Source organism: Bombus bifarius, unplaced genomic scaffold, assembly GCF_011952205.1.
Source record: "Bombus bifarius isolate JDL3187 unplaced genomic scaffold, Bbif_JDL3187 scf7180000009145, whole genome shotgun sequence".
Lineage (NCBI taxonomy): Eukaryota > Metazoa > Arthropoda > Insecta > Hymenoptera > Apidae > Bombus > Bombus bifarius.
The window spans coordinates 1,871,256-1,897,477 of NW_022884930.1; the positions used below are offsets into that span (position 1 = coordinate 1,871,256).

At 44.5% G+C, this 26,222-nt stretch overlaps 1 protein-coding gene across 3 annotated transcripts; it reads right to left on the minus strand.

Annotated features, from left to right (window-relative positions):
- Nucleotides 1–204: 204 nt before the first annotated feature.
- LOC117214064 (protein kinase C, brain isozyme) lies at nt 205–25,723 on the minus strand. Of its 3 annotated transcripts, none has more exons than XM_033459904.1 (13): nt 25,046–25,723; nt 16,638–16,669; nt 16,457–16,539; nt 14,107–14,218; nt 7,999–8,127; nt 5,845–5,998; nt 5,476–5,704; nt 5,223–5,354; nt 4,853–5,118; nt 4,564–4,765; nt 4,244–4,432; nt 4,033–4,173; nt 205–3,962 (listed from the first exon to the last, which is right to left on the minus strand). In XM_033459904.1, exons 1-13 carry the CDS (start codon nt 25,243–25,245, stop codon nt 3,810–3,812), a joined length of 2,022 nt encoding a protein of 673 aa, XP_033315795.1. In that variant the 5' UTR covers nt 25,246–25,723; the 3' UTR covers nt 205–3,809. The 3 variants fall into 3 exon arrangements, with proteins under 3 accessions (XP_033315795.1, XP_033315797.1, XP_033315796.1); XM_033459905.1 differs by lacking the exon at nt 14,107–14,218 and adding an exon at nt 10,946–11,054 and having other exon boundaries at nt 3,413–3,962; XM_033459906.1 differs by lacking the exons at nt 14,107–14,218; nt 25,046–25,723 and having other exon boundaries at nt 16,638–16,675.
- Nucleotides 25,724–26,222: the final 499 nt, after the last annotated feature.

Below are 26,222 nucleotides of genomic sequence, written 5' to 3' on the forward strand. Positions count from 1 at the left end.
AACCACTCTGTTTCGCTACTTGTGCAAAGATTTCCGGACCGCGGTCGAATCTTGAGCTTCGAATATTCGAGCGTCGTTAATTTCAATTTCATGCGCGAAAAAAGAAAAAAACACGTAGCGGCGATCCTCGCGTTAAAATCGAGGTACGCGAATATGTTTGTTCGTCGCACTGAAAACTGCGCAAACGGTACCGTTCTCTATCCCTTAGTTTTAAAATGTAAGTTTATCGAGAACAGCGAACGGAGTGCGAAGGATAAAAGGGGTATAGAAAAGGAGGTCAGAAGCAGAATCGGAGAGGAAACAGTCAACTATTATCCCTAACCGAGATAAAGAAAAATCGATAGAAAGACATCATTTTTTTTTCCTTCTTTTTTCATTGTTTCCTTTTATGGAGAAAAAAAACAAGAAAAGAAAGAGAAGGACAAAAGAGATAAATCGGCACGACGATCGTAAAATCACTGTGTCGCCCCGCTGGAACACCAGCGTCGAGCGAAGCTTACGTATGTATTTAAGTAAATACGCGCGCTATCGCAGTCTCGACGAAACAACGAAAACGTAAGCACGCAGGTACTTACGTCGTTGAGTATCGACTTGTAGGGCGATCGATCGCTACGTTTCTAGTTTCTCTATTATTTCGGTTTCGAAATATATTTCGCGAATCGAATTGTTCGAACGCTTCGCTAATCGATGGCTACGGCTCTCGAAATCATCCGACGATTATCTTTGGTTAACGTTCCTTTGACGACAACGTTCGAATGTCGCGTAGAGGCTAAAAGAGCGTTACGAAAGGTGTCACGGTACAGTGATGGGAAAAAGTACTATCTCCTTCTCGACGACGAGCAACGAGAGGAAAGAAGAATCGCCATCGCGCTTAGAGCAAATTCTTCGTCGAATTTCATTCCTCTTTCTTTTTTTTTTTTTTTTGTTGGTCTTTTTTTCTTTTTTTCGTACAAAAATAGATCTCGGGCGTAGATTACGTAGTCTCGTGCCGGGGTATTTAGGACCTCGACGAGATTCGTCGGTGGAATTATCGTAAATGTTCCGAAATCGATGTTGCGGTGTAAAACGAATTCGGAACGTAATTTACGCGCGGCTATTTTCGACTTTTCGGTAAATTAAAGGTGAACTTTAGCTACGCGGTAGAACCAGCACGTGCGTCGTTCTATTATTAATTATACGAACCGTTTGTTCAGAGAATCAAACAATGCCCGTTTCCTTAACGAATAAACGAGCGAACCGTGGTAACGCGGCCAATTCGATCAGACAACGACAGTGGAATATGGACGAGATTACGTAAATTCGCCCGATTTGCTGATAGAAGAACAAGATTGGATCACCCGCTGAATAAGGGGGCGAGAACTACGTCACGATAATTACTTATTTATTGGAACACGCTTAATCAGATGTAATTATTATGTTCGACTTTTTCCAAACTTGCAAACTCGTACCTTTTCGTTGTCCAACAACCGAGATAACACAGGATCATTAAATGTCCAAGCTTTAACGTCTTAACGGATCCACCGGCGTTTCCATCTTTTGGTATTTTCGACGATCGAACGATCTGCAAACTCGCGGTTTGAGCATCTCGTGCTACGAATACCCGTACCTTCGCGTATAGTAATTCCCGGTACTAAACTACCTTCGTCGTTCCTGCTACGTCGAATGCGACGATAAACGAAAGATCGTGGAACGTTGGAGCGCAGCGAAAAGACACGAGTTTTTAGCGTATACACGTGGTTCTCGGCGAGTGAGCGTCGTCCTCAAGGATACCAAGTAAAATACCTAGACGGTAGGTATTTCAGCAATTCGTAGTTCGCGCTCCAACTCAAACGCGTCTATTTGTCTCGACGTTCCGTTGTTGTACGATTACACCGTCACTCGACGAGTCGTGAACGCGAAACGAATAGAAAAAAAAAAAAAAAAAAAAAAAAGGGATGTCCGTTCGAGTTAACGAGTCAGTCAACTCTGTGTATGTGTGTTGACGCGCGTGTGCGCGCATGCATATGTGTGTGTATATCTATCTATCTACGACAATTACGCGCAGTTAATCGACAAGTAATAATTAATCCTACTATCGAGCGTCGGCGTGTTAACCGACCGAGAAAGAGAAATCGAGGAGGAGAACGTTTCACGAGCTCGAACGATTCTCAGCGAATTCTTGCGTTTCTTCCTGTTGCACGCGACGTTGTACGCAAGATGCTCGTCCGATCCTTTTACGTCGGATCGTTCTCGTCCTCGATGACGCGAGCCGAAACAAGTTCGATAGAAAAGGCGTATATCACTGGAGCGAGGATTTCAGGCACGAGAAGAGTTTCATCAGGGAATACCGAGGCGTTGCTCGTTTTACGATCTCGAGCAAAGTCGAAATCGACGAACGAAAGGAAGCAGAGGTGACGAGGTGTGTGTGCTGTCGAGAACAGCTGTTCATTGTCTAGAACGGTCTATTCACGTGGCGAACACGTTGCTCGAGGTGCAGAGCCGTTCTTTCGACCAACGACAACGTTCAACGAGCGGTGAACGTTGAAACGGGAGCAAACATCTGACGGACGTTGGTTATAAACTAGACAAGAAGAACGTCCGATCGAACAGGCAAAACAACCGTGTACTCTTGGCGATCGTTAAACGCATCGTCGATCTTTTAGCAGGTCCAACCATGTGTTGTATATGTAACCCGTGTAACAACATCACCGACATTCACCGCGTACCCTCGCGTGGTATGAAATTAGTTTTACGATCGTAAGTCTTATTACCGATATGGTGGTCATCGAGCACGTTCCTGGGAACGAATTAATAGAATTCGTAAGAAAACACGCGTCAGGTTCGTGCTCCGACGATATATAATTCGTTAACAGTAGGAAACAAGAATGATTGTATCGCGTAATAATTCTGCTTCGGCACATGTGTATAAATTGTAAGCATGTACCTGTGTATACGTGTGTTAGAGTGTAAACGAGTGCAGATATACGAAAGGAGAATATGAATCGAATATTTATAACGCTAGGAAATTTCAATTTCAATGGGAGATAAAACCGGTGCATGAGAACATTCGAATACTATGCGTAGACGTACTTTAACTACTTGTAAAGATCGTAGAGACGAAAAATTGTATCTAACGTTAACGAAACGCGGATGGAAATTTAATACGTATAACGTTAACAATTTCAGACTATTTTTATAAGATTATCTATATAATAATAACCGTGATAATATGACAGTAAGAATATAATTCGTTTGTTCGGTATGCATCGTTTATATATAAATGCGCGTGTATTTCTGTGTTTCTGTGTATGTGTATTCCGGAAGGCAACGGTAGAACATACCGAAGTAAACGTATAACGATAACGTACAGAGGAGAGGGAAACGGGGGAGAGAAGAACGAGTATCGTAATTAGGAAATATCCTCGATTATCGATAAAAGCGCAAGAGGAAGCACGATGTTTCCTCGGAGAATGATCGTAGTTTATTTTCCTTCTTTTTCTTACGATCTCAGATTCGTTCGACGAATCCGTTATTCACGCCGGTCCTGTCATTTTTCACGATACTAGCGCGATACGAGCGACCAGACGTCTCAGACTACCCCGATCTTTATTTCAAAGATACAAGATGAAAAGTTTCGGGTTGCATTTGCAACGGAGAATGATCGAAAAGAGAAAGTGATTGGACGCGAGGAAAAGGACGGAAGGGAGAGAGACATAGAGAGAAATAGGGAGAAATGACGGTGAAAGCCCTGAGTAGCAAAGAGTCGGAAGATGAACGTCGAAGGAAATGGAGAGATTAAAACTATCCAGTGACTTAAATATTCTATCGATTTAAACGTGTTGCACGAATTCTGGATTGAGAAACGAGAAACCCATAAACTCCGTTTGATCCAGGTTCATCATAAATAATTTGTCCGTGGGCGTTAAATCTGTCTTCTCCGAGGTGAACTGTTTATCGAAGTTGCTCACGTCCTTGCGATGTTTCTACGGGCAAACGTTCACGCGTTATTTATCTTTCATACCGTTCGCCTTCGCGTGTACGCGACATACTCACGATTTTTGGTTTGAACGGCGGTTGCACCTCCCGATTTTCTATCCTCTCCCAATCGATCCGTCGGAAGAACGCGTGGCTGCGGACGTCTTCCTCTCCGCGTAATCCGCAACCGAGTCTCTTCACCGGGTTCTTGGTGAGGAACTGAAAAACCAACGTCGAAATCAGATAATTTAATCGCGGTTAAACCACAAAATCGTCGGCCGACGCTTACCGCTTTACAAATTTCTCTGGCCTCCTTCGATAAGCTTTTCGGGTAGCTAACGTTATGCTCCGTGATCGCGGCGAACAGTTCCTCTTCGTCTTCTCCGTCGAACGGCGGCTGACCAACCAACATTTCGTACAACAGTACGCCGTATGCCCACCAATCGACCGACTTTCCGTATGGTTGATACAATATAATCTGCAATAAACGAGCAAACGAATCGATACGAGTCGCGAATCCTCGTATACATGCGATGTACGTATAGTATGTATATATAGTATGCTGTATATGTTGCGACAGCTTCGGTGAGGAAGAAGCGTAACACTAACTTCCGGTGCGATGTAATCGGGTGTTCCGCAGAACGTCTTGGTAGTCTTGTCTCCGTTGATACCTTCTTTGCACATTCCAAAGTCCGCGATCTTGATATGGCCGTCTTGATCCAGTAGAACGTTGTCCAGCTTCAGATCTCGGTACACGATACCTCGGCCATGAAGAAAGAAGAGACCGATCGCTATTTCCGACGAGTAGAATCTACGAACGACGAGAGTATGGTCGTTAACGCGAATGATAGCTAGGCACGCGAATAGCGCGCGATTCTCTTCGACGATCGAGACTTACACTGCGACGGGCTCTTTGAACTTGCCACACTGCTGTATCTGGTACATCAAGTCGCCACCGTTTACGTATTCCATCACGAAATACAGTCGGTCCATGGTTTGGAAGCAAGAGTGTAGTTGCACCAAAAACGGCGGTTTACTTGACAACGCCAACACGCGTTTTTCCACCATAGTACATTCTACGTCGTCGTCCTGTATTATGATGTCTTTCTTCAGGATCTTGATGGCGTATAATTCGTCGGTTCCTTTCCTTTCCGCCAACATCACCTTAAACACGACCCCCGTAATGTACATGACGCGATCCTAACGTACGCTCATTTTATTGATCATTATTTGTTTAAATATCTATGTATATGGAACGAACGACTGACTTTTCCGAAGCTGCCTTTGCCGAGCACCATCAGGAAGTGGAAATCGCTCGCCCTTATTAAGTCGCTCTTGCCCATGTTGTGTGGCACTTCCTTGTCCTGAGTCGCCGTCGTTTTCCTCGTTACCGAAGTTTTCTACGGGATAAGAAAAAATCAGGATGATCGTTTATTATCGGAACGTGTCGCTTCGTTGTTTTTCCCCCTTTTTTTTTTTTCGCAAGCTCGTCGTCGCGACATTGCCCAGCAAGAAACATACTCGCACTTTCATCTTCAACTCGGCCAGATCCACACCCTCTTCCGGCACAGGTACATTGTAGTATTCTCCTTCCTCTTGCGTGAGAAGTTTGAACCATCCGCTGGCAGGCGCTTTGATAAGCTCCGATATGCCGAACGACAGCGAACCCATGAAATCGTTCCTCGACGTCCGATCCCAATCCCAAACTTCGATCAAAAGTCGTCTGTCTTTGTCCTCCGGTTTCAGATCGCTAAAAATCGAATCGATCGTTCTTTAGCCTACGTTCTTACTTCTATTCGCGTGCAATACCACACATCCTCTTCGCGTCGAGATCAAAAGCCATATCTCTCGAAATCGTTTCGAGAAGAAACGAATTTTACCGTCACTTACAAAATGATCGTCTCGTTCCACTCGGGATTCAACGAGGACTTGATCGTTTTCGTTTTCTTCTTCACGTTGTCCGAATCCGGGATCAACTTCAGCTTCACGTAGGGATCCGACAAACCGTTTGGATCCATCGGAATCAGATTTCGTCCTTGTTTCACTGTAATCGCAGTCAAAATTTACGATAATTTTCCTCGTGTTCGGTACATTCCTTGGTTCGGTATTCGCTCTCGCTTTCAACCGTCCTACGCGACTGTTCCGTTCTACGAGCAACGGAGAAAGGGTAGAATTTCATTTACGATAATCAACGACCGTTTAATATCACGGCCTTGAGACGAAAGAAGCTTAATTTGACCGGTAATAATCATCTAATAATAAAGACGTTGCGTTGGTCGCGTCGCGCCGCTCCGGGGCCCTATTTCACCTCTTGCAGAGCCAGCCGTTTGACGAAAGAATCGATAAATCGATTACAAGGGTATTTTTAATGGTAATTATCGCAGGATGCTGTAAAAAGACTAAATCCATTTTATACGCGAACCGTGCTACACAGCTGTGGCGTTCAAGTTGCAAATCTATGTACGTGCATCGAACAAAGACGATTGTCGCGCGTAATACGCACACCAGCAATAGTCGCTCTTTGGCATTCGATGCAACGGTCGGTCCATTGCGCAATCCGCGATGGTTGGTCGCGGTTTTTGAAAAATATATTTTCTATCTTTAAAGGGGTGTTCTGAAGTAGAATGTTCTAAAACAGCGTCTTCTCGTGATTTTTTTTTTTTTTTTTTTTTTAGAAGGGAAAGAAAGAAACGAAGTTGTTGAATTTTGAGATACGGTTTTACATACAGGGTGGTTGGTAATTGGTGGTACAAGCGGAAAGGGGGTGATTCTAGGCGAAAAAAGAAGTCGAAAATATAGAATACAAATTTTTCGTTCGAGGCTTTGTTTTCGAGAAAATCGACTTTGAATTTTGGCTCGGTACGCCTGCACTTTATCGCGTCTCGTTATAACGGATCTCACTGTAGATCGTTGTCTCGATGGAAAAATTAAAAAAAAAAAATTAAAAATATTTTCATTTTATATTTTCGACTTCTTTCCGCCTGTACCACCAGTTACCAACCATCCTGTATATTCAACGAATACAACAAAATTTTTTTTAAAGTAGAAAAGAAAACTATAACAGATTTCTAAGCCTGTTTCACGGGCTGTAGTCTTCAATCGGCGTGAAAGATCCTCCTCTTAATTCTTGACTGAAAGAAAAAACCAAAAAAGGATTAAATTATTGTATATTTTTCTTCCGGGTGAACTAAAAGAGTTCGTCAAAAGGTTTATTTAAATAATTCTTATAGTATCTTGGTTTATTTTTTTTAAAAGCATTTTTTTTAAACCTTCCAAAATTTTTAACTTCACAATTTTTTCTGCCATTGTTTAGTTTACCCAGAAGAAAAATATACAGGGTGGTTGGTAACTGATGGTACAAGCGGAAAGGGTGTGATTCTACGCGAAAAAAGAAGTCGAAAATATAGAATAAAAATTTTTCGTTCGAGGCTTTGTTTTCGAGAAAATCGACTTTGAATTTTGGCTCGGTACGCGTGCACTTTGACACGTCTCGTTATAACGGATCTCACTGTAGATCGTTATCTCGATGGAAAAATTAAAAAAGAACATTTTTATTCTATATTTTCGACTTCTTTTTTCGCCTAGAATCACCCTCTTTCCGTTTGTACCACCAATTACCAACCACCCTGTATAATAATTTCATCCTCTTTTTGGTTTTTTCTTTCAGTCAAGAATTACGAGGTGGATCTTTCATTTCGATTGAAAACCGCGGCCCATGAAATAGAGGCTTAGAAATCTGTTATAATTTTCTTTTTTGCTTTAAAAAAATTTTTTTTGTATTCGTTAAATGTATATAAAACCATAGCTCAAAATTCGATAATTTCGTTTCTTTCGTTCCCTTCTAAAAAAAAAATCACAAAAAGACGCCGTTTTAAAACGTTCTAATTCAGAACGCCCCCTTAAACTAGAGACAACTTCCGTTCCGGTTGTAGAAAATATAATTAGAAAATCCTTTCTCTTTTCTTCTCCGTTGTTCTCTCGTACAACGAAGAGGGGAATCGTCGTAGGAAAAATCGAGAGCCGCAAAGCGGTAGGTAAACGTACCTTCCACGGTGAGCTTGTTTCCGGAACATGAGATGTGCAACAACATACGACCACGTCTCTCGGTGTGATCGCATCCGCAAAGATTCGGCACGCTCTCCTCGCATCTCTTGTGTACGTTCATGTCGCATGCTACGTTATTAGATCATGATCGGTTATAATCGTTGTCCGTTACTCGCTGGCACGTTTACGTTGCAGCCAGACCGGTAATCTCGTATATTTTCTGTTTTTTTTTTTTTTTCTTTTCTTTTTTCGTATTACTCATTTACTTCTTTTCTTTCGTACGGTTTCTCGGCATATTTTGTCTGAAAGTCTTGGTTCGAGCAGCAGGATGCAGAATAGGGGGCGCGGTTCATTACGCGTTTCATTAGCCATCGAAACTGCAGCTGTCGACCGTCTCTCCTTCTCTCTGTCTTTTTCGTTCGTTCATTTTTCTCAACTGTCTTATCGTTTACGCTACTCGAACGCTACACGCGATCGAAGCTGGCTCGGTCCGTTCTTCTCGTTTTTCCTCGATGGAAAAACGATTCGAGACGCGCGATCGCGGCTGCAGTCGAAAGTGCACACGCGCAGAACTTGAACGAACAACCGTCCGAATGACATGCTCGATCGACGGAAGTTCGTGCATAAATCGTAATACAAAGGGAGTTTGTACGAATTACGAGGACATTATCGACTGCCGGTAAACGCAGTTAACGGCCATTTCTTCGTTCGCTATTTCTATTTCGTTTCGTTCACGAGACGTTCTTCTCGCGCGATCCGCGAGTCGATCGGTCGATAACGCCTCGTAATCCTGACTGCGAGAAGTGGAATACAACGAGAAGCTGCCACTATGACAAACCACGTGATCTGGCATAATATATACAAGATCTATACCGAACAGGTAATTATCGTTGGATATCGATATCTACGCGTTCGCATCGGTATCGATAGCTCGTAAAGGAAAGAAAAGACAGCGATCGTGAAACATATGTACATAGATATGTTCTCCCGTGCGCATACCAAGCATCACAGAGAAACCAGAAGAGAACAAAGTGTTACCATTTAACGAAATTCCATCGAAGGATACGAAGGAAAGTTTTGACACACGCGAGTACACATACATAGATACGTATGTACATATGTATCTGTATATACATATAGTAGTATACTGGAAAATCTAATATCGCAGTTGACACGTATGAATGGTATGCATGATCTGAAAATAATAATATGCAATCAAAGGGTGGCATAATCAACGAAGAAAGGTAGGTGTTGCGTTCATGTTTACTCGCTAATGAGCAAAGGACAAATCTACGTATACGTATTATGATAATTACGAGCATGCATCGTAGTATGTACAATCGTGTAACAATTATGTACCGTATATACAATATCTATGTATAGAGATCGCGAACAAATACCGTACGTACAGGTGTTGTTAAGGTATTTTATATAGATGTATATGTATATGTATAGGAGGCGGTGAGCTCGCCTAACTGTGCGATAGGATGTGGCAAAAAGAGCAACGGGGTAAGCAAGCGAGGAGCTAATAGGCAAACAACCAAGTGCAAGGTGTTCCCATCTTCCACTTTAAACGGAACGGGTAACGTTTCGCAGCGAATGAGGGTGCAGTATCACCGACAATCATCGAACGAAGATACGAGCAGAACGGGATAGCGTTCCTTCTTGACAAACAGGCAGAGACACGGAGATAACGATATTCCAAGGGTAAGAAAATTATTCGTACCTACCAACGAATCGTGAACATCGTAAACGTTGGGTACGGACGTTTCGGAGCAGAGGTCGAAGATGGTCGATCTTACGAGCCACGTACACGATCCACGCGAGACAGTTTAAAAATCGCTTGAAAACGCGACTTATCTATGTATATGTAGATATGATATGTAGATATATCGATGTAACGAGTTCGATACGTGGGATATACGCTTTATGAGAAATTTATGGCAAGTAAATCGAGGATGCAGGTCGTTGGAAGAAACCGGTGAAGGTTCTGAGAGCGAACCAACCGATTGGTCTGCTGGGAAAGCATCGTAATCGAAGAATGAAATAGCAAAAGAGTGGAAGAGCTGAACGGAAACGAGAACAACAACGGACTATGACGACGACGATGATGTCAACGAAGATGAGACAGGAAGGGAAAGAAGATACTACGGAGAGATAGCATCGAACAGGTGGCACGATGATGACAGCGACGAGGAAAATACGGTGGGAACGTAGAACGTTTTGTCATGCACGGGGATAACCTTCCTAATGTTTTTCTTATTTTAGAAATTAACATGAGCAACGGGAGCAACGATGGGAATTGCCGAGGTTTCCAAAGTCGAGTCGAGAACAGCGAAAGAAACGTAGAAAAGGATACGTTTGAATCGTAGATGCAGTTAGCGATCACCGACGAGTGAGAATTTTCTTAAACTGCGATTTCGAGGTCGGAGAGATGGTAGTTGGATTAAGATCGGGGAATATAAGGATACTGAAAGTGAGACGCAGAAGCGAAGCTCTATCGAGTATTGCGTTATTTCGCGCATTTACGTGGTAATCGAGGGAATTTATTCGATCGACTTGTCGTCGCAGAATGTAAGTACGTACGGAGGGGCGTCGTACCTACTCTCTTCGGGTTGAATCGTTGAATCGAGAATCGAGGACGGATTTGAAAAATTGATCGCACAGTTTGTAATATATGGGTATCGCGGTCCAGCTGGATCCGAGAGAGAGACAGCGCAACGCGTTTTCATACTTTATTATATCGAGAGGCGCGCCGCTCGATACGAGCGACGCGACGGAGGGTAGATATGCCGGTAGCAGCTGTTTCTACTCGAATCTAGACGAATGCGAACTTGTACGTTATACCGAAGATAACTACGTGAAGAGATAAACGAGTGCGAAATCTAGCCGCTTCGTGGAATGTATTGCGGACTGAGTTTGTTTGATTTGAATGTTTGTTAACTACCTGAACATTTAAGTCCCTGATGCGCGATACCGTGAAGCATCGAGCCGCAGTGGTCGCAGAAGGTTGGCGTCAGGTACGTGAAAACCTCCCATTTGTGTGCGGTGCTCATCTGGGAACAAGAAATAGCGGCCCGGGAAAGCCCGGTCCTTCATTGTGATCTGATGCTCTGATTCCGAGCGATACCAGCCGAATCCTCGCTACTTCGTCTCTACCGCGTAAGCTCGACCGAAACTGCTATTATCGCGTTTACCGATTTTGTCGCTCGAAGCTAATTCGGCGATCGTTTCGTCGATCAAAAAAAAAAAAAAACGTCGACCAAAAAAAAAAAAAAAAAAAAGATGGTTTCCCGGTTCTCGCTTTTCGCTACGATTAGACGCGTTCGGATTCCGGTCGAAGCTGCTGAACAAAGTCTACGAAGAGAAAGGATGGCCGAAATTGAAAGTACAAAGGTGTTGCTGCGTCCGTCTCAGTGGTTGGTCGAATCAACCGCTCTCTCGATTTAATCTGAAATTTAATCGGAGACGGTTTACGGAAAAGCCATTTTAACATCTTTTTCGATTCGAGCGAAGGGAGGAACGTGGTTTGCCACCGGTGTAAACCTATTTGTCGGGAAGGAATCCTTGTCGCGATAAAGATAGCCAGCTAGTCGCTCGGTAACGTTCACTCGGAACCCAGTTAAGGTTACGGTTTGCTACGCCAAATTGAATTTGTCTCTTTTTCTTCTTAGTTTCCGTACAATGAGAAAGAAAAAATGGAAGAATCCCAGTAGGAGGGTGGGCGGCCGCTTGGTCGGTCGGGCTGATGGGCCGAAGGGGAGGCTAGGACGAGCTGAAATGGACTAGCCCGTGAGTAAGATGGGATCCAGCTAACGGAGAGAAAGATGGGACGAGGAAGAGCGAGGGAAGCGAGAAGCAAAGTAGGCCTTTGCCGTCTTTCGGGCACTAACGCGTCCCCGCTCCTTTGCCTCGATTTTCCAGGCTTTTCTCCCGACCCCGGTAGTCTCGAGCGTTTAATTCGTTTCCACGCCGCTCTTCTTCCAATTCAGCCCGCCCCCTACTACGCTCCTTCTCTTTTACTCTCTTGGCGCCAAACACGTTCTATACCGTATGCGTGGAGCCTGCAAGTCTCCTTGCGACTTTTCCTCTCGTTATTTCTACCTTTTATTTCTCGTTATTTCTACGCATGGCTCGTCGATAAAATAGAAAAGTGGAAATTACACGGTGGAAAGGAATGTCGATTCGTCCGATTTCGCGTGTATCTCGCGGAAAGGGGCGTAAGGGAAAAGAGGGACGCGCCACATAAATCACACGTATGTACATTATAGAACACGAATTGCGGTGACACATGATGCGGCATAGATCAACGTATAAAGTGTGCGGGACATCGGATTATCCGAAAAAAAACACGTAGAAGCGGAAAGACACAGAATGCATAGAGACAATCTGTACAAAATAGAAGAGTTATTTACAAAAATATAACAAGTAAAACGTAATGTATCATATGTATAATATCGTAGAGGATCGAAGATCGCCTTTACTCGGAGGAAGTTCAGAGTCGGTGATGTTATTCACAGCATGATGGAAATCACGCGTTCCCTTTCTATCGTCTAAACCATAATTAATATTATCGTTCGTTCTTTCACGCTGCTGGCTACTATCTGATTCTACTCGAAATTTTACGAGCAACGTGGCGAAAACTATTACTTTTCGCTATTTCTATCGCGAGTTCTTTGCGATCTTCGTGCATTCAAGGTGGTCGCGTCATCCTCGAATTCACAATTTTGCCTATCTCGAGAAACACCGACAACTACGAGAGAAGATCGTAGATGTAACAAAGTAACGCAAATATCAAGCTTCGACGTCTAAAAGGCCAAGCTAAATATTGCGTGTAACTATTATACATATGTATACGAACATCAAAGTCTGTGCACACACACACACACACACACACACACACACACACACACATCGTGAAAAGTAGAACGAGGAGAAGTGTGAAAAGGTTTAAAGGTGTAAGTGGGAAGGAAACGTTTCACGCGCACACACATTAAATTTCAAAAGAGAAAAGACAAGTCGTGTGTGAAAAAGACAGGATTCGTCCAGCGATGGGTATGTACCTACGCCGTTTCCACGTTTCCATATTTTCATAGTTTCCCGGTTGCCACGTCAACGAAACGAGTCTGATGAGATTTCGTTAAACCGATTTTTGTCCCATCGCCGGATCATCGGTCACCACGACGATCGCAAGGAGAGCAAAGGGGCGAGGGAAACAGAGAGCGGAAACTGGAAAGAAAGAAGCGGACAGAAAAAGTAAACCAAAGTCGAATCGTATCCTCTGTTACGTATGTACATCGTGTATCTCTCTCCCCTAGCTTTCCATTTCTTTTCTTCTGTATCTCGCTGTCTCTCTTCTATTCTTCTCTTCGCTTCTTTATCCCCGTCCCGTGAAAAGTAAATAGGTACACGTTTCTGTGCGCACATAGAGATAAACGTACGCGGATACGAGTGTCAACGAATACGTAGTCGTTCGAAGGCGCAAATAGCGATCGAGTTGTGCGCGCGTCGCTTTCCACGTGAGAACTTGCCGCGGAATCGTAATATCCGAAACGGGGAAACACCAAGGAGAAATTGATTTGCGCGCGATCGAGAAAACCGATCGAAAACGATACATCGCTCATCGACGATAACTTGTTCTGTGACATTCGCGAGCGTTCAGGCTGCTACGTACGCACGATTATGTTAAACTCTTGCGCGGCAGAGATAAGCTTTGCGAAAGAATATTTACAAAGTACGAACATCGGGAAGAGGAATAAGAAGAAGAAACAGTGATGGTAATAGTAGTAGTAGTAGTAGTAGAAGAAGAAGAAGAAGAAGAAGAAGAAGAAGAAGAAGAAGAAGAAGAGGGAAAGTAAAACGAGAGAGTAGAAGAAAAAGAAGAAAAAGTAGAAGATCAAAAGACACGAAGAAGATCAGAGGAAACAAGACGAAGATAAAGCAACACCACGAACAAACGGTGGACCATAGACAAAATGTGTACGGTCAGTATAAAGTGCGATAGTGTCTGTGTCCTTTTTCTTTTCGTGTGTCTGTGTGCGTGTGACTGGTTGCGTGTACTCGTTTTTTCTTTCCATTCTTTTCTTTTTTCGTTTTTTAATATGATACCTTGGCACTTCATGCCCTGGTGGATGACACCATAGAGAAGACTACCGCAGTGGTCACAGAAGGTGGGGCTGTTGTAGGTGTGTTGCTTGAATTGGTGCTTCGTCCGCGTGTCCTGCGTTATTACACCATTACACCGTGCACACACACGCAGACTCTCGGGTCATGGCGTAGGGATCATGATCGTGATCGGGATTGCAGCCGGGATCGTAATCGGGATTACGGAATGAAAATCAGGATCGAGATCGAATAGAAAGGATATAAGACATATCGGTGGCAATCGATTTCCCTGGTAAGCGAATAAACGCAGTGCTCGGCTTTCCACGGGCACGTGATCGCAACGATATCGAAAAGAACGATCACGTGACAGCGACACGTTCGTTTCGAAACATCTGCTCCAGCGCTTATTTCCATTGCGCGAAGCTTGCACGCGCTCGCCAGTGACAGAGGCGTGTAGCGCGTCGTTCGAAATAAACCGCTGCTATGTAGTACGTTGGTCGAAGTTAGAAACGGGTCGTCTAGCCGTCGCGTGGAACAGCATCGGAATCGGTGGCAGCGGTAACCGCGAAACGAGCCAGTTTCGCAGCTGAAACGAACAAGCGACACTACGGTTCCGTGTGACGTGTTATCACGAGGCGGCACACTGTGTCGTCCGCGCTGTGGTCCATCAAGTTCTCTAAGTTATGCTTCGCTTTCAAACTACGAAAGCGCCAACTCGATTATTACTCTGCCTGGCACGACTCCGTTACTCGAAACCGTTACGCGCACGGACGTGTCAGTTAACCGACGTGAAAACGCAGCCAATTTTGAAATTTAGTTTCTCCATCGATCGATCGACCGTACGTTTTCGTTGGCTGGCAAAGATATCGCCTTCAGGGAAATTGTGCCGTAATTCGATCTGCAAGGACGTACGGGGATCAGGGGTTTCGAGAAAGAGTCATCTTCGAAGCACAGAAGCACAAGGAAATCAGCACCAGGGCCAAGGAAGACGCTAGGACATTGATCGTTTTAGTTCGAATACCCAAATGTAAATAAAAACCATTTCCTTCCGCAGTGATTGGAAAAACGTTCGCGACTCGTCGATCCTTCGACAGGTTGCTCTCGAAGGCGTCGGCTGAGGAGGACGACGGGAGCGGTGAATTCTCCGATTCGCTTGTCGCGATCTCGCAACGAGTCGGGAGCGTTGTTCCCGTTTAGACGATCCGGGCCAACGAATTTCCTTATAGTCGTCCGCATAATTATTCCGTGTTACAAGCGTGGTTAAACGAAGCGCAGTAAACGCTTAGGCCAATCGTGCGCGGTGCGAGAAAACGTGGAGAAATATATAGCTCTTAGCCCCGGGTGTCCTTTCCCTATTTGCTCCAGCCGAGGATCATCCTTGTTCTTTTAATTGTCGCGTTACGGCTTTATTTATCGGTTTATTAGACGATTCGTTTTAGCTCGTTACCCTTCTCTCTTTCTTCCTCTTCTTCTCGACACGCGCAAGCAATTACGTTCTGGTCCATTTCTTCCAATTACATCGACGTGTGTATTTAAACGCCAGATAAATTCATCTACAGTTTCTATCAGACGTGTAACGTAAAACGCGTATTTCTTTCTTTCTTTCTTTCTTTCTTTCGTCTTATTATCATTGGATATAAGTAAGCTTAGGTAACACGAGTTTTCCTCGATAGAACGAATTTCATTAGCTGCTAAAATACGGAATCCATCGAATCGATTACACTGTAAAAATACGATCCGCGCGCGTTTGGTCGACGGAAAGCTCGACCTCGATATCGATCCGGCAACGACCTTCCTTAACCGGTCGCTACTTTTCGCAGCGGCTACCAATATATGCTCGGCCCTCTACGCGTGTTTAACGCTGCTGCTATTAATTAACACGTATTTAGATGACAGAGATTGTAAGCGAGCTAGAATTATAAGATAGACAGAGAGAGAGACAGAGAGAGAGAGAGAGAGACAGAGAAGAAGAAACAGAGAACGTAATTGCAAGCTGTCTCGACGTAATACAATAGTCCGTGGTGGACACCCGTGCGCAACACACGCGCATTTCTTTGCTCCCAGAATTTCCGTATTCTGCTATTCTTGAAATTCGCTCCGATCCCATGAATCGTATACGCGGTTCAGGTAACACGCTGCGGGGTATGCGAGCTAATCGAATCGCGTGAAAATCGCGACTGCGATATTTTTCTTTTCTTTTTTTTCTTTTTTTTTTTTTTCGAAACGAAGCGCGTTTAGAACGTCCTTGGCTTCGGACGAAAGAGAGAAAGGCGCGATAAAACTGCTTCGAGAAAGAAGAATAATAAACGAAAAGAATCGTGTGTAACGAGATATGCAATTCGTCGATACTCACGTCCGAGTCAGCTCCCTTGTCGGCGCCAGGGCACGTGAAAGTCACGTATTCGTGACATCGTTTATGAACGACGAAACTGCAGACTGAAACACAAGCGGCAAAAATGGAGCCAAAGTTGTTCCATGGGACGAATCGTGGCTGAAGAAGAGGTCGATCGCGTCGAAGCCTCGGACGTTCTTACCTTGACATTGGTATCCTTGCTTTCCAAAGCCCCTGAAACAAAAGTTTTCGTCGTGAAATTAATTTTTCCATCGAACGCTCCATCCTTCTCTGTTGTTCCAGTTGTTGTTGTTGTTGTTGTTGTTGTTGTTGTTGTTGTTGTAGTTGTTATTTCTGACTAACAAAGCACCTAACAACTATTTGTAGTACGACGGACTGACGAGTCTCGTGCTGCACGGGGAAACGCGTTCGAGGTCTCTGTATGTTCGATCAATTGAAACAGCATCCATTTCGTTCGGTGGCTTGTCAAAAGCAAAGTGCGAACGAGCCGTTCTCTCTGTACACTTTTACTACGTTAGTCCGTTAAATAAGAAAGTACCTGTATAAAAACCTTTCGATAAACGTTCAAAGTAGATCTTTTTGTCCCGATTATCGGCGATTTCAATGAAACGAGAAAGGATACGAATTCTACTTTATCGAATCGTTATACCACGTATATTAAAACCTTGGCCAAACAACGTAAACAAGGTCTCGATATTAGCCGCGAAGCTTCAACTTAAACAGGACGAACGCGTGTCTAGGAAAGAGAACTTGTCGGATCTTGGGAGACGATCCAAAGTACATTTCCGATATAACCAGTTTATTTACCAGTGATGCAACGCGCGGTAACCATCTATACCGGTCCGTGAGTGATTAACACAGCTTTAACGAGCAAATCGTTCGATTTCAAGGCTTCGCTGCTATACCAATAAGGTTTCGATTCGAGACGACTAGACTTGGGTGAGCGTAGCTTCCGATTACGCGTATCGTATTGCCGGCGATCAAACGGAATTCGCGTGTTCGCAGTTTCAAAGGCGTCGCTCGAACCGAAGATAACGAACAAAGGGCGAATCATTGGCGGATCGTAAAGCGTAACGACCTTACGTACGATAAGCCGCGAGGACAGATCGACAGAAAGGATAATGCGAGATGAAACGCGAGAATGAAACTCGTACGGTAGCGAAGAAGAGAAAGATAGCGACAAGTTGGTCCGTTTTATCCACTTTGACGAAGGGATCGGGGATTAGAAGTGGAAAGTGTATGAAACACAAGAAGACGTTCGGAAAGGACACGTGGAATACGAAAAGAAAGGAATAAGGAAAAGGAAGAAAGAAGAAAAATCGATACAAATCCCAGATTAGCCTACATTTCTTCGAAGCTTAAAGGCTATCGTTCACTTAACAGCGGGGCACGTGAACGACATCGAACCAACATCCACGTAAATGCTTATACAGTGGCATTTCGTATTTCAGAACCGTGTGCTTTCTTCGTAATTGCGTTTTCCGCGTCGTCTTATTAATCTTTGTTTATTTTACCGGAATAACGGAGATCTGTTCGCGTTAGTTTGCGAATAAACGATATTCGGTTGTATCTAACGGCGTCTTAAAATCGAACAAACCCAAGTTCTTTCCTTTCTTTTCTTCCCTATTTTCTTCATTCTGCTTCCCTTCCCTGTCTTTCCTTTCGAATCTTAACACTGGAGCTACCACACCGGTCAAATCGACTGGTTCTACAATTTTATCCGAAAATTCCTACCTCGTGTTATATTTTCATTCCGCAACGATAACCAAAAGAATAATACAATGAATTTTATTTTGTTTTTCGTGTATTCGAACTGAAAATAATTTTGCATCGAAACTACTTGTACCTGATAGCGGTCAAAATGACCGGTACTCGTCAAAGCGTAAAAGGACACCGCGATCCGATTATCGAAACCCGATTAACCAGTGTCCTCGTTTTCTACGACTCGCCACACGTTTTCAAAATTTTTACCGCGTATCCTTCGATACGATGATATCGGTTATCAAGAATGTCGAAGCGGTTACCACTTCTCACTCTACATCCGGTCTTTTTAGTTTTCTCAAGCACCGAAGCCATCGACAGCGCGTAGACAAAAGACTGCGACGAAGACAGATCATAAACGGTAGACAGGCGACGTTGGCTTCGAGGTTTTTCAGTTATTGGGTAACACAGCTAGCGTGCGGATCTGCACCAGCTCAAATTGTATTCTTACTTATAACTACGCTTCTATTTAAATATATTTTCTGCCTTACAATTTATCCACGCGTTTTCTCTCTTTGCACATCGAATAACCTCGACAAAGAAAATTGCAGATCGATCGCTAGATCGCTAGATGCTAACGCTGGAAACACCACGGCAGTCGAAAGGACTGGTTCTACGATTTTCTAAATGTGTCGACCCTCGTTTAGGTCGATCGTAGTCGCAGGTGGATTAATAATAATGGAATCGCTTCTGTAAGAAAGAAATAAATCAATAAATATACAAGCATTCTATTATCAGGTATCTTTCAAAGACCAGTCATTTTCGCTGGTTTTGGTAGAAATAGCTTCGTGTTAACTATCGGTAGTCGCAGCGTTAAGTCTCGTATATTCCTTTTCATGGCGTTTGTGCCGTATCGATATCGATAAGGCGTGCGTGGCAAATGCGATGAATGCATTGGACAATTGGCTCGATGCCGTGCCACGAGCTCAACGACGAGCTTCGATCGCTTACTACACGGTAAGAAATGAGAGTTTATTCGCTCGGTGGATCCGCAGGTACGTCGAACGCTATAAAAGAGACTGGATTTCGCACGTTAAAGCTACGTAACACGGTGATAAAATCCGTTAAACGTGAAACCTGGCCGTATCGAGAAACGCGTACATCTTGTCCGGGAACGAATCCCTATTAAGAAAAAATAGAACGCTGCGTAGCGTTCTAAGTGTCGCCGCATCAATCAGCGTTGCTACTTCGTATACGTACGCTTGATGTACATACGCATATACGTATATATATTGTATACACACGCACCATATACATGCCTATGTCGTGGAAGTTACTATAACTGGAATAACAAGTAGATCGGTTCTATTTTCGATGCGGGATACATCGTCAGTAGCCGCCCTTTGGAAAATTAAGGTCGATTTAGTCGACTGGTTTGGCTATCCGCTACTCGTGTACCACTGTAACGGAGCCGGAAGGGAGCACCAGACCGGCGGCCACCGTGTTCTACCCGATACTCTCTACCTTCCGACACACGATCGCCAAATACTGTTAATCTTCTGACCAGCTATCGCTGCAGGAGTTTGGCTTGACGTTCGTTTCGTCCCAAACGAACGAACAACATCGCTCGGTACAGCGCTGTCGATTTTTTTAGTCGAATCAGCTGGATATTCAAGCGAAAGCCGATATGGGTTAGCTGGATGAAAGACAGAGGGAGAAAAAGAGAGAGAGAGAGAGAGTGTGGAGAGGGAACGAGTTAGTTCCGTCCTGCTGACTATCCGGTGAAAGAGGAGGAACGCGCGATGAAAATTCACCGTGTGTCGAATACGATTTTCCACTCTGACTGGACGATACGATCAATCGAGGTCCCGGTAGCAAAGGGAAGGATAGCAAAGCTGATAATAAAATAGACGGATTTTTACGCATTTATGGGAAATTTGAAAGCGCGCAAATACATACGCGACGCGTGTCTAATATGCAAATGTGGGATAATGTGACGTCAAGGGAAGGACGTGGCGCGAGGGGTAATTGTTTATTAGCGTTGTTAAGATACGTTAACGTTGTCAAGGAGCGTCGCGAGCGTTACCAAGGTATGTTAAGGGAAAAATGAGCGTGGAAAATGCCGTCAGAGTTGAACTTATCGTGGTCGTGTGAGCTTCGTTGCGTCGTAGTGTCGTAGGATTAGTATACGAAACGAATGCGCGAAACGCGGTATTATATTCGATTTCGTGTGAGTGCGACGATATCGTATTTGTCACACTGTTTTCTATAAACTTATAATATAACATTCCTACGCAAATGATCGTACAAATATGACTAGCGACAAGGAAGCACCGATAAGAAGAGCAGCTCGATCGGAAAATTGCCAATGAACGTACATATTGGCGATTGCCAGAGGAATCGTACAAACGTAAGGTTTTATAGTCTCTCCTCGAGAAAAGGTAATCGATCGCGATATCGCATCTATGTATATTCGCTTAACCCGCAGGTGCTTCTTGGACCGTGACGGGTTTCCTGGGCTCATCGAGACTCACGACGACCTTACCGATCCAGGCGAGAATCCATCGAAAGCCTTTTGTTCTAAGCTAATTGGGTTCGCTCGGTTCCCATCGATTTTCTAGCCTGCCTGGCCTCGCTCTTCCCCCGCATGGACCGCAATGAACCGCAACGGACCGCTAAAAATTCCCAAACGAAGCGTCCAGCGTACTCGCGTTTATCCTCGCCTCTCGTCTTTCATCCCGAATTTATTAGTCCGAAATAGATGTGGCGAGTACTTTTTCGCAACGAAACCTTTGCGCAACGACGAACGGCTGTAGTCGCGATGCTTAGTTTGGCGGCGAACAGCGATCGGTCGTTTGTCCGCGACGCGATTGTTTTCCTATCCGCTGATCCCGTACGTCTTATTTGCGAGAAATGAATATGAATTCTTCCGAATCGATTGGTATTGGTATTGGCATTGCGAACGATGCACGAGAGATTCGGAACGAGATCCTTAACGTTCGATGGAAAATTCAACAGGCAGCTGACAGGCGCTGGCCTTCGGCCAGAGCACGCTCGCTTTCACGGAACGTGCTTTTTTAGATTCCAGTGCTTACGGAATTCCTGCGAACGCGGTGAAATAGATGGCGGCGAAAAATATTGTTGATAAATTGTAGCGACCAGTCTCCTACGAGAATTCTCAAAGAGAATTTTCTATTTTTCGCGTGTCGTTTTAACTGACGCTACGCGACACGACTACGCGACCAACTCGTTGACAAAATGAACAAGCTTCGAATACGTTTCGGGCACGATTCCATAAAATCATGATTAAATGGAAGTTGAAAGCTACTGGATAGGTATGTGGACACAACGCGCGTGTGCGGCGCACCGATACGATCAACGCGACAGGATTCTCATGAATTTCCGAGGAATGGGCAGGATTGTCGGAATCCGTGTCCTGATATTCCATCGAATCTCAAATACGAGTGAACCAACGTACGAATAAATCGCAACGTTCGTTTCGTAGCAACGGTAACGTCCATTTACCGGCACATCGTGTTCGCATTTTCGCGAAATACGAAACGTACCACGAGATAAGCCTGCATCACGCGTGTGCAGTCTAATCAACGACTACGTAGGTATTCAACGATACGACATCGTAAAACGGTACAATTGATACGACAAAGAGCCAATCGATCCGATGGTCTGTTGATTCGCTAAGCGGAAACGTCTAAAATCGATAAAGTATCGATCGGCGAAAGAGGGACGCGCGTACATCGTTTGAGGAGCTTAAAGAAATTACCCGATAAGATACCCAACGACGAAAATCACTCTGAGCGATGCGAGAGTGCGTTCTTCCGTGTGCAAAATATTTGTTCGTCCTACTCGCGCGAAATAAGAAACACGGGAGTTTAAGCGAAAGGCAAAGACGAGCAGAAACGAAGAAAATGAGTACGCCAAAAGTAAAGCAAAGTTTTCCGTTCGAACGAGTATTCAATTTTTTCACGATCGAACTGTTAGGTGTCTCTTCTGCGTAAACTCGATAACCAGCTTCCTAGTGCCGAAAAGTAACCGATCTCTAAAATAAAGAGCGTTTTCAACGATCCAAAAATAATAGTCGCGTTGCTTGAGAATTCCGACGAGGTAGATACAGGCTGTTCTCCTTTCGTTACAATGCAATGCGATCGATAAGCCGAAAGCATTAAACTTTAAAGTAACATACGACGAACTTAATATTTCTGCCTATTCGCTGGATTCGCAATTTTTCGAGCCAAAGATCAATTTGCGTTCGACCGTTTAATAAAAGCAGACGAGATTAGAATCCGTGTTATAACCGTTGGCGGTGAAATTTTCGAAATTCGACAACGGAGCTAACGCGTTTGCTTCCTTTTCATTGAACTCGGTCGTATACTTATCGGCCTGTCAGAAGCAAGCCACGTCGGAAGCAGATACTTCCGAGCAATTGGTTGTAAATCGACAAGTCGATGTTTATCCAAAGGGAACGGGCCAATCCCTTTGTTTAACGAGTGGAAGTCTTTTGGTCGTCGTTGACCCTCTTTAGCATCGTACAACCTATCTTTATTCTTTTTTTTTTTTTCTTCCTATTTTTTTTTCTTCCTATGTATAGACGAATACGCAACGACGTCCACGATCTACGATATTCCGTTAGAATCGCGCGTATTATTCTTCCGTGGACGAAGATTGCACAGAGTCGAAGACGAATCGTGGTCGATTGGCTTCGTCATCTCGATCTCAAGGTTCACGAAACTCAAATGCATCGTTTGGTATGTGATTCGTCATCTCTACCGCCGTATACGTGTGTATGTATATGTATATCGACGCGCAACCATCGCTCGTTGTGCAACCGATTCCTCGACAAGAGGCACATTCTCTTCTTCGTGCTTCTATCTTCTCGTTAGCGTGTAGCAAGCAATTGAAGGAGAGAAGAGTGCAGCGTTATAGCTTCGCGTAAATAAAATCAGTCGGTATTGTCGGTGTGGCGGTGTGGCAAAGAACACCTAAGCATGTAATTAGAAATGAATGGCGAGCTTGTGTTCACCATTGCTGACGGATAATGCAAGTTCGTCACGCGAAACCACACAACTCGATAACGACTTATAGTTTTAAATACGTTACGACTGGCGATCGCAACACGTGATTCGCGAATAGACAGAAGCCAGTGAAATAAATCTTGCGGTGAACCGCGAGTAGGTTCGTCAATCCTCGGAAAGACGCTTCACTTCCATTATTAGGTAACGAAATCCGAGAAATGATCTGTTATTTTGCTCGAGAGAAGCTCGCCAACATACATTGCTTTTGTATGTGATCAGATAAGGTATGGTAATACGTTGCACTTAGGTTTAAGGTTTTAGAGTCGAGTTGAGATTTAAACGGTATGTTAAATGCAATTGTCATGCCCAAACGCTATTCTGTGTGGATAGAGTAATAAATAATAATAATAACGATAACAACATTATCGCTGTTGGCTTTCTTTATTCGAACTGCATATTGCGTAATAAAAATACGATCGACGTATATTTGAAAGACAATCGTTCAAGGTTCGAACGAGCGTGAGAAGAAAAGGTGGCGGAACGTTACATCCAAGTGTCGATCGTAAATGAGAGCAAACACTGGCGAGCAAAGTAGACTCGTACATTCCGGTTATACACGACCGGATCGAATCAGATCGGTTTGGATTCGATTGGATCGGATCGGATCGCATCCAATATCGGATCGTCGCGGTTGATCGAAAAGAATCACGGGTAGGATCACGGTTAACCATATTTGACGCGATAATTTAACCGAATTATTCGTCGTCGATGTTTTTAACCGAATCAAATTGGAAGAAAGCGCGAGCATAGGAGCGTCACGAAGAAAGAAAGAGAATCGTTGGGATAGTCCAAGCAAGATACCGGCACGACTTCTCCATCATTTCGCGTTTCTTTTTCCGCAAGAAGGCAACGACAAAAGGTATGGAAGAATTGGATCGGAAACGTCTGTTGCGTCCGTTCTCAACGGCAAAATCGATGTCGGCGAAACAAGTTAGTTTGGTTACTGGGTCGCTCGCTATTGTGCGTCAATGCCTGTAACCGTTTCAACTGCACGTAAATGTTACTCGTTAGATATCATCCGGGTTATGCGATGCCGTAAACTTCTTTCACCTGACGCTTTACAACGAATTAATTACGTATCGTCGTCTATCGTACGCTAAATCGTATAAAATATACGGAGAAGATCGGACAATCGCGATCCGATATTTCTTAAGCAAATACGAAATATCGTCGGTCAAAGATTTGTCATCGCTTCGATCGCCGATTGTTTTTGCTTGCCGACGCATATATTCGATGTGATTCTACTTTCCTCGATCTTACCAACGGAAAATATAAGCATAATTATCGGATGCGCCATAATCGATACAGCTTGAAAGAGACAAAGCAGGACTCGTTTCGTGGATGCTGGATTGCTTGAAATCGTTCGAAAATCCCGCGCTCAAATTGATCTCTCATTCGGTCGTCGTTTCTAATTTAGACGAAGCGCGAGTATTCTCAAGGCCGGACCGTTTAACCGTTGCTCGAGTTACTCTACCGGCAGCTACCGGCCACTGGATTTATGTATCATCGAGGACAGAAACAGAAAGAAAGAGAAAGCGAGAGAGGAAAAGAGAGAAAGGGAAAGAGGAGAAGGATGAAAAAAAAAGACGAGAAAAATAGAGACAATCGCGCATTCCAAGTGGAACTCAAGACGCGACAGATATTCGATTGTACGTAGATTAAATTCGATTGCGAAAAGGAGAATCGATAGAAGGAGAGGAGCGGGAAGACAAAAGTGGAGCGGTGATGTAAGGACAGAGAACACCGCGAGAGAAGGATGGAACACGAGATAAAGAAAAAGACGATTTAAAGGACTCACCATATAAAGTCCTTGCAATGACTACAGAAGGTCGGTTGCTTGAAGAAGCGCGGCATGAAGCTATGATTTTTGACGACGTAGACATTCTTCTTCTTCAGAGCTCCTTTTCGTCCCCTAATCTTTTTGGCGAATGCAGTGTTCGCGTCGCCGGGCCCAAGGGAATCCTCACACGTGTTGTTTGCTTCCTGATCGTCCGCCATCGTGCAGTCGACTAATCGATTCCCCTAGATAATGATCGGAGCAAAAATCTGTGAAAGTTTGATCGTGGCTCGCACACTTTCAGGCCACTCTTCCCTTGATGTATGGAGCTGCGGCAGCTTCTCCTCGACTGTCACACGTCAGTCGAAAGATGCACGCGCGTATACGAATCGACCCTTGCTGGGGAAGAGTAAGCTATCCGAGCGAGAGCCAACAACCACAGGAATGCTCGGGGAAACGCTGAGGGAAACGCTCAGGGAAAGGGACGACAAGTCGGGAAAGAGTACGGTCGAGAAGAAAGAGACGAAAACCGGAGGAGCGAGGAAAGAGAAAAAGCCGTTTGTTTGCGCGGTTGTCGAAATGCTCGACGTGCGCGTCCAATGTGTACTCGCTCGACGTGCGATAAGTAATGCACTTGTCACGGTAACTCGTGTCGAGACCGACGGTCACCGTCAACGACTCTGCCCTCGCTCGCTGCCAACGCCGTCACCGCCACCACCGCCGCCGCCGCCGCCGCCGCCGCTGCCTGCTTGCCACCACCACTACAACGTTTCACCTCCTCCTCCTCCACCTCCTCTCCCTCCTCACCCTCCTCCGCGACCATCGCTACCCTGTTCTCTATGCCTGCATCTGATCCCCGCTTCACCACCCTTCCCTTACGTTTTTCCTCTCTTCTTACCTATGCCAAACGGCGCGCGCGCGTGCCCGTTCTCCTCACCCGCACTCCTCTCTCGTCGCCCTCCTCATTCCAGCCATGCTCTCCAATGCCCAGCCATTGCCCACCCGCAGCTTCCATCTCCATTCCAGCTTTCCATTTTCCTTTTCGTATCATCCACCTTCTCATCTTCCATTTTTCTTTTTTTTTTTTTTGCATTCCGTGCCCTTGTCATTTCATATTTGGATTTTAGCCTGACTCTAATGTTTCTTTCTACTTTCGTCGACTCGTCCCTTCCTATCAAGGAATAAAATTAATCATCGA

What these genes read in the sequence shown, in the direction of transcription:
- LOC117214064 (XM_033459904.1), bottom strand. Translation starts at nt 25,245, where the DNA reads ATGGCGGACGATCAGGAAGCAAACAACACGTGTGAGGATTCCCTTGGG. An exon ending in TGGAACGAGACGATCATTTT is followed by an intron (nt 5,705 to 5,844) that starts GTAAGTGACGGT and finishes TTCGATTTTTAG; the next exon opens with CGATCTGAAACCGGAGGACA. An exon ending in GCAAAGGCAGCTTCGGAAAA is followed by an intron (nt 5,119 to 5,222) that starts GTCAGTCGTTCG and finishes GTCGTGTTTAAG; the next exon opens with GTGATGTTGGCGGAAAGGAA.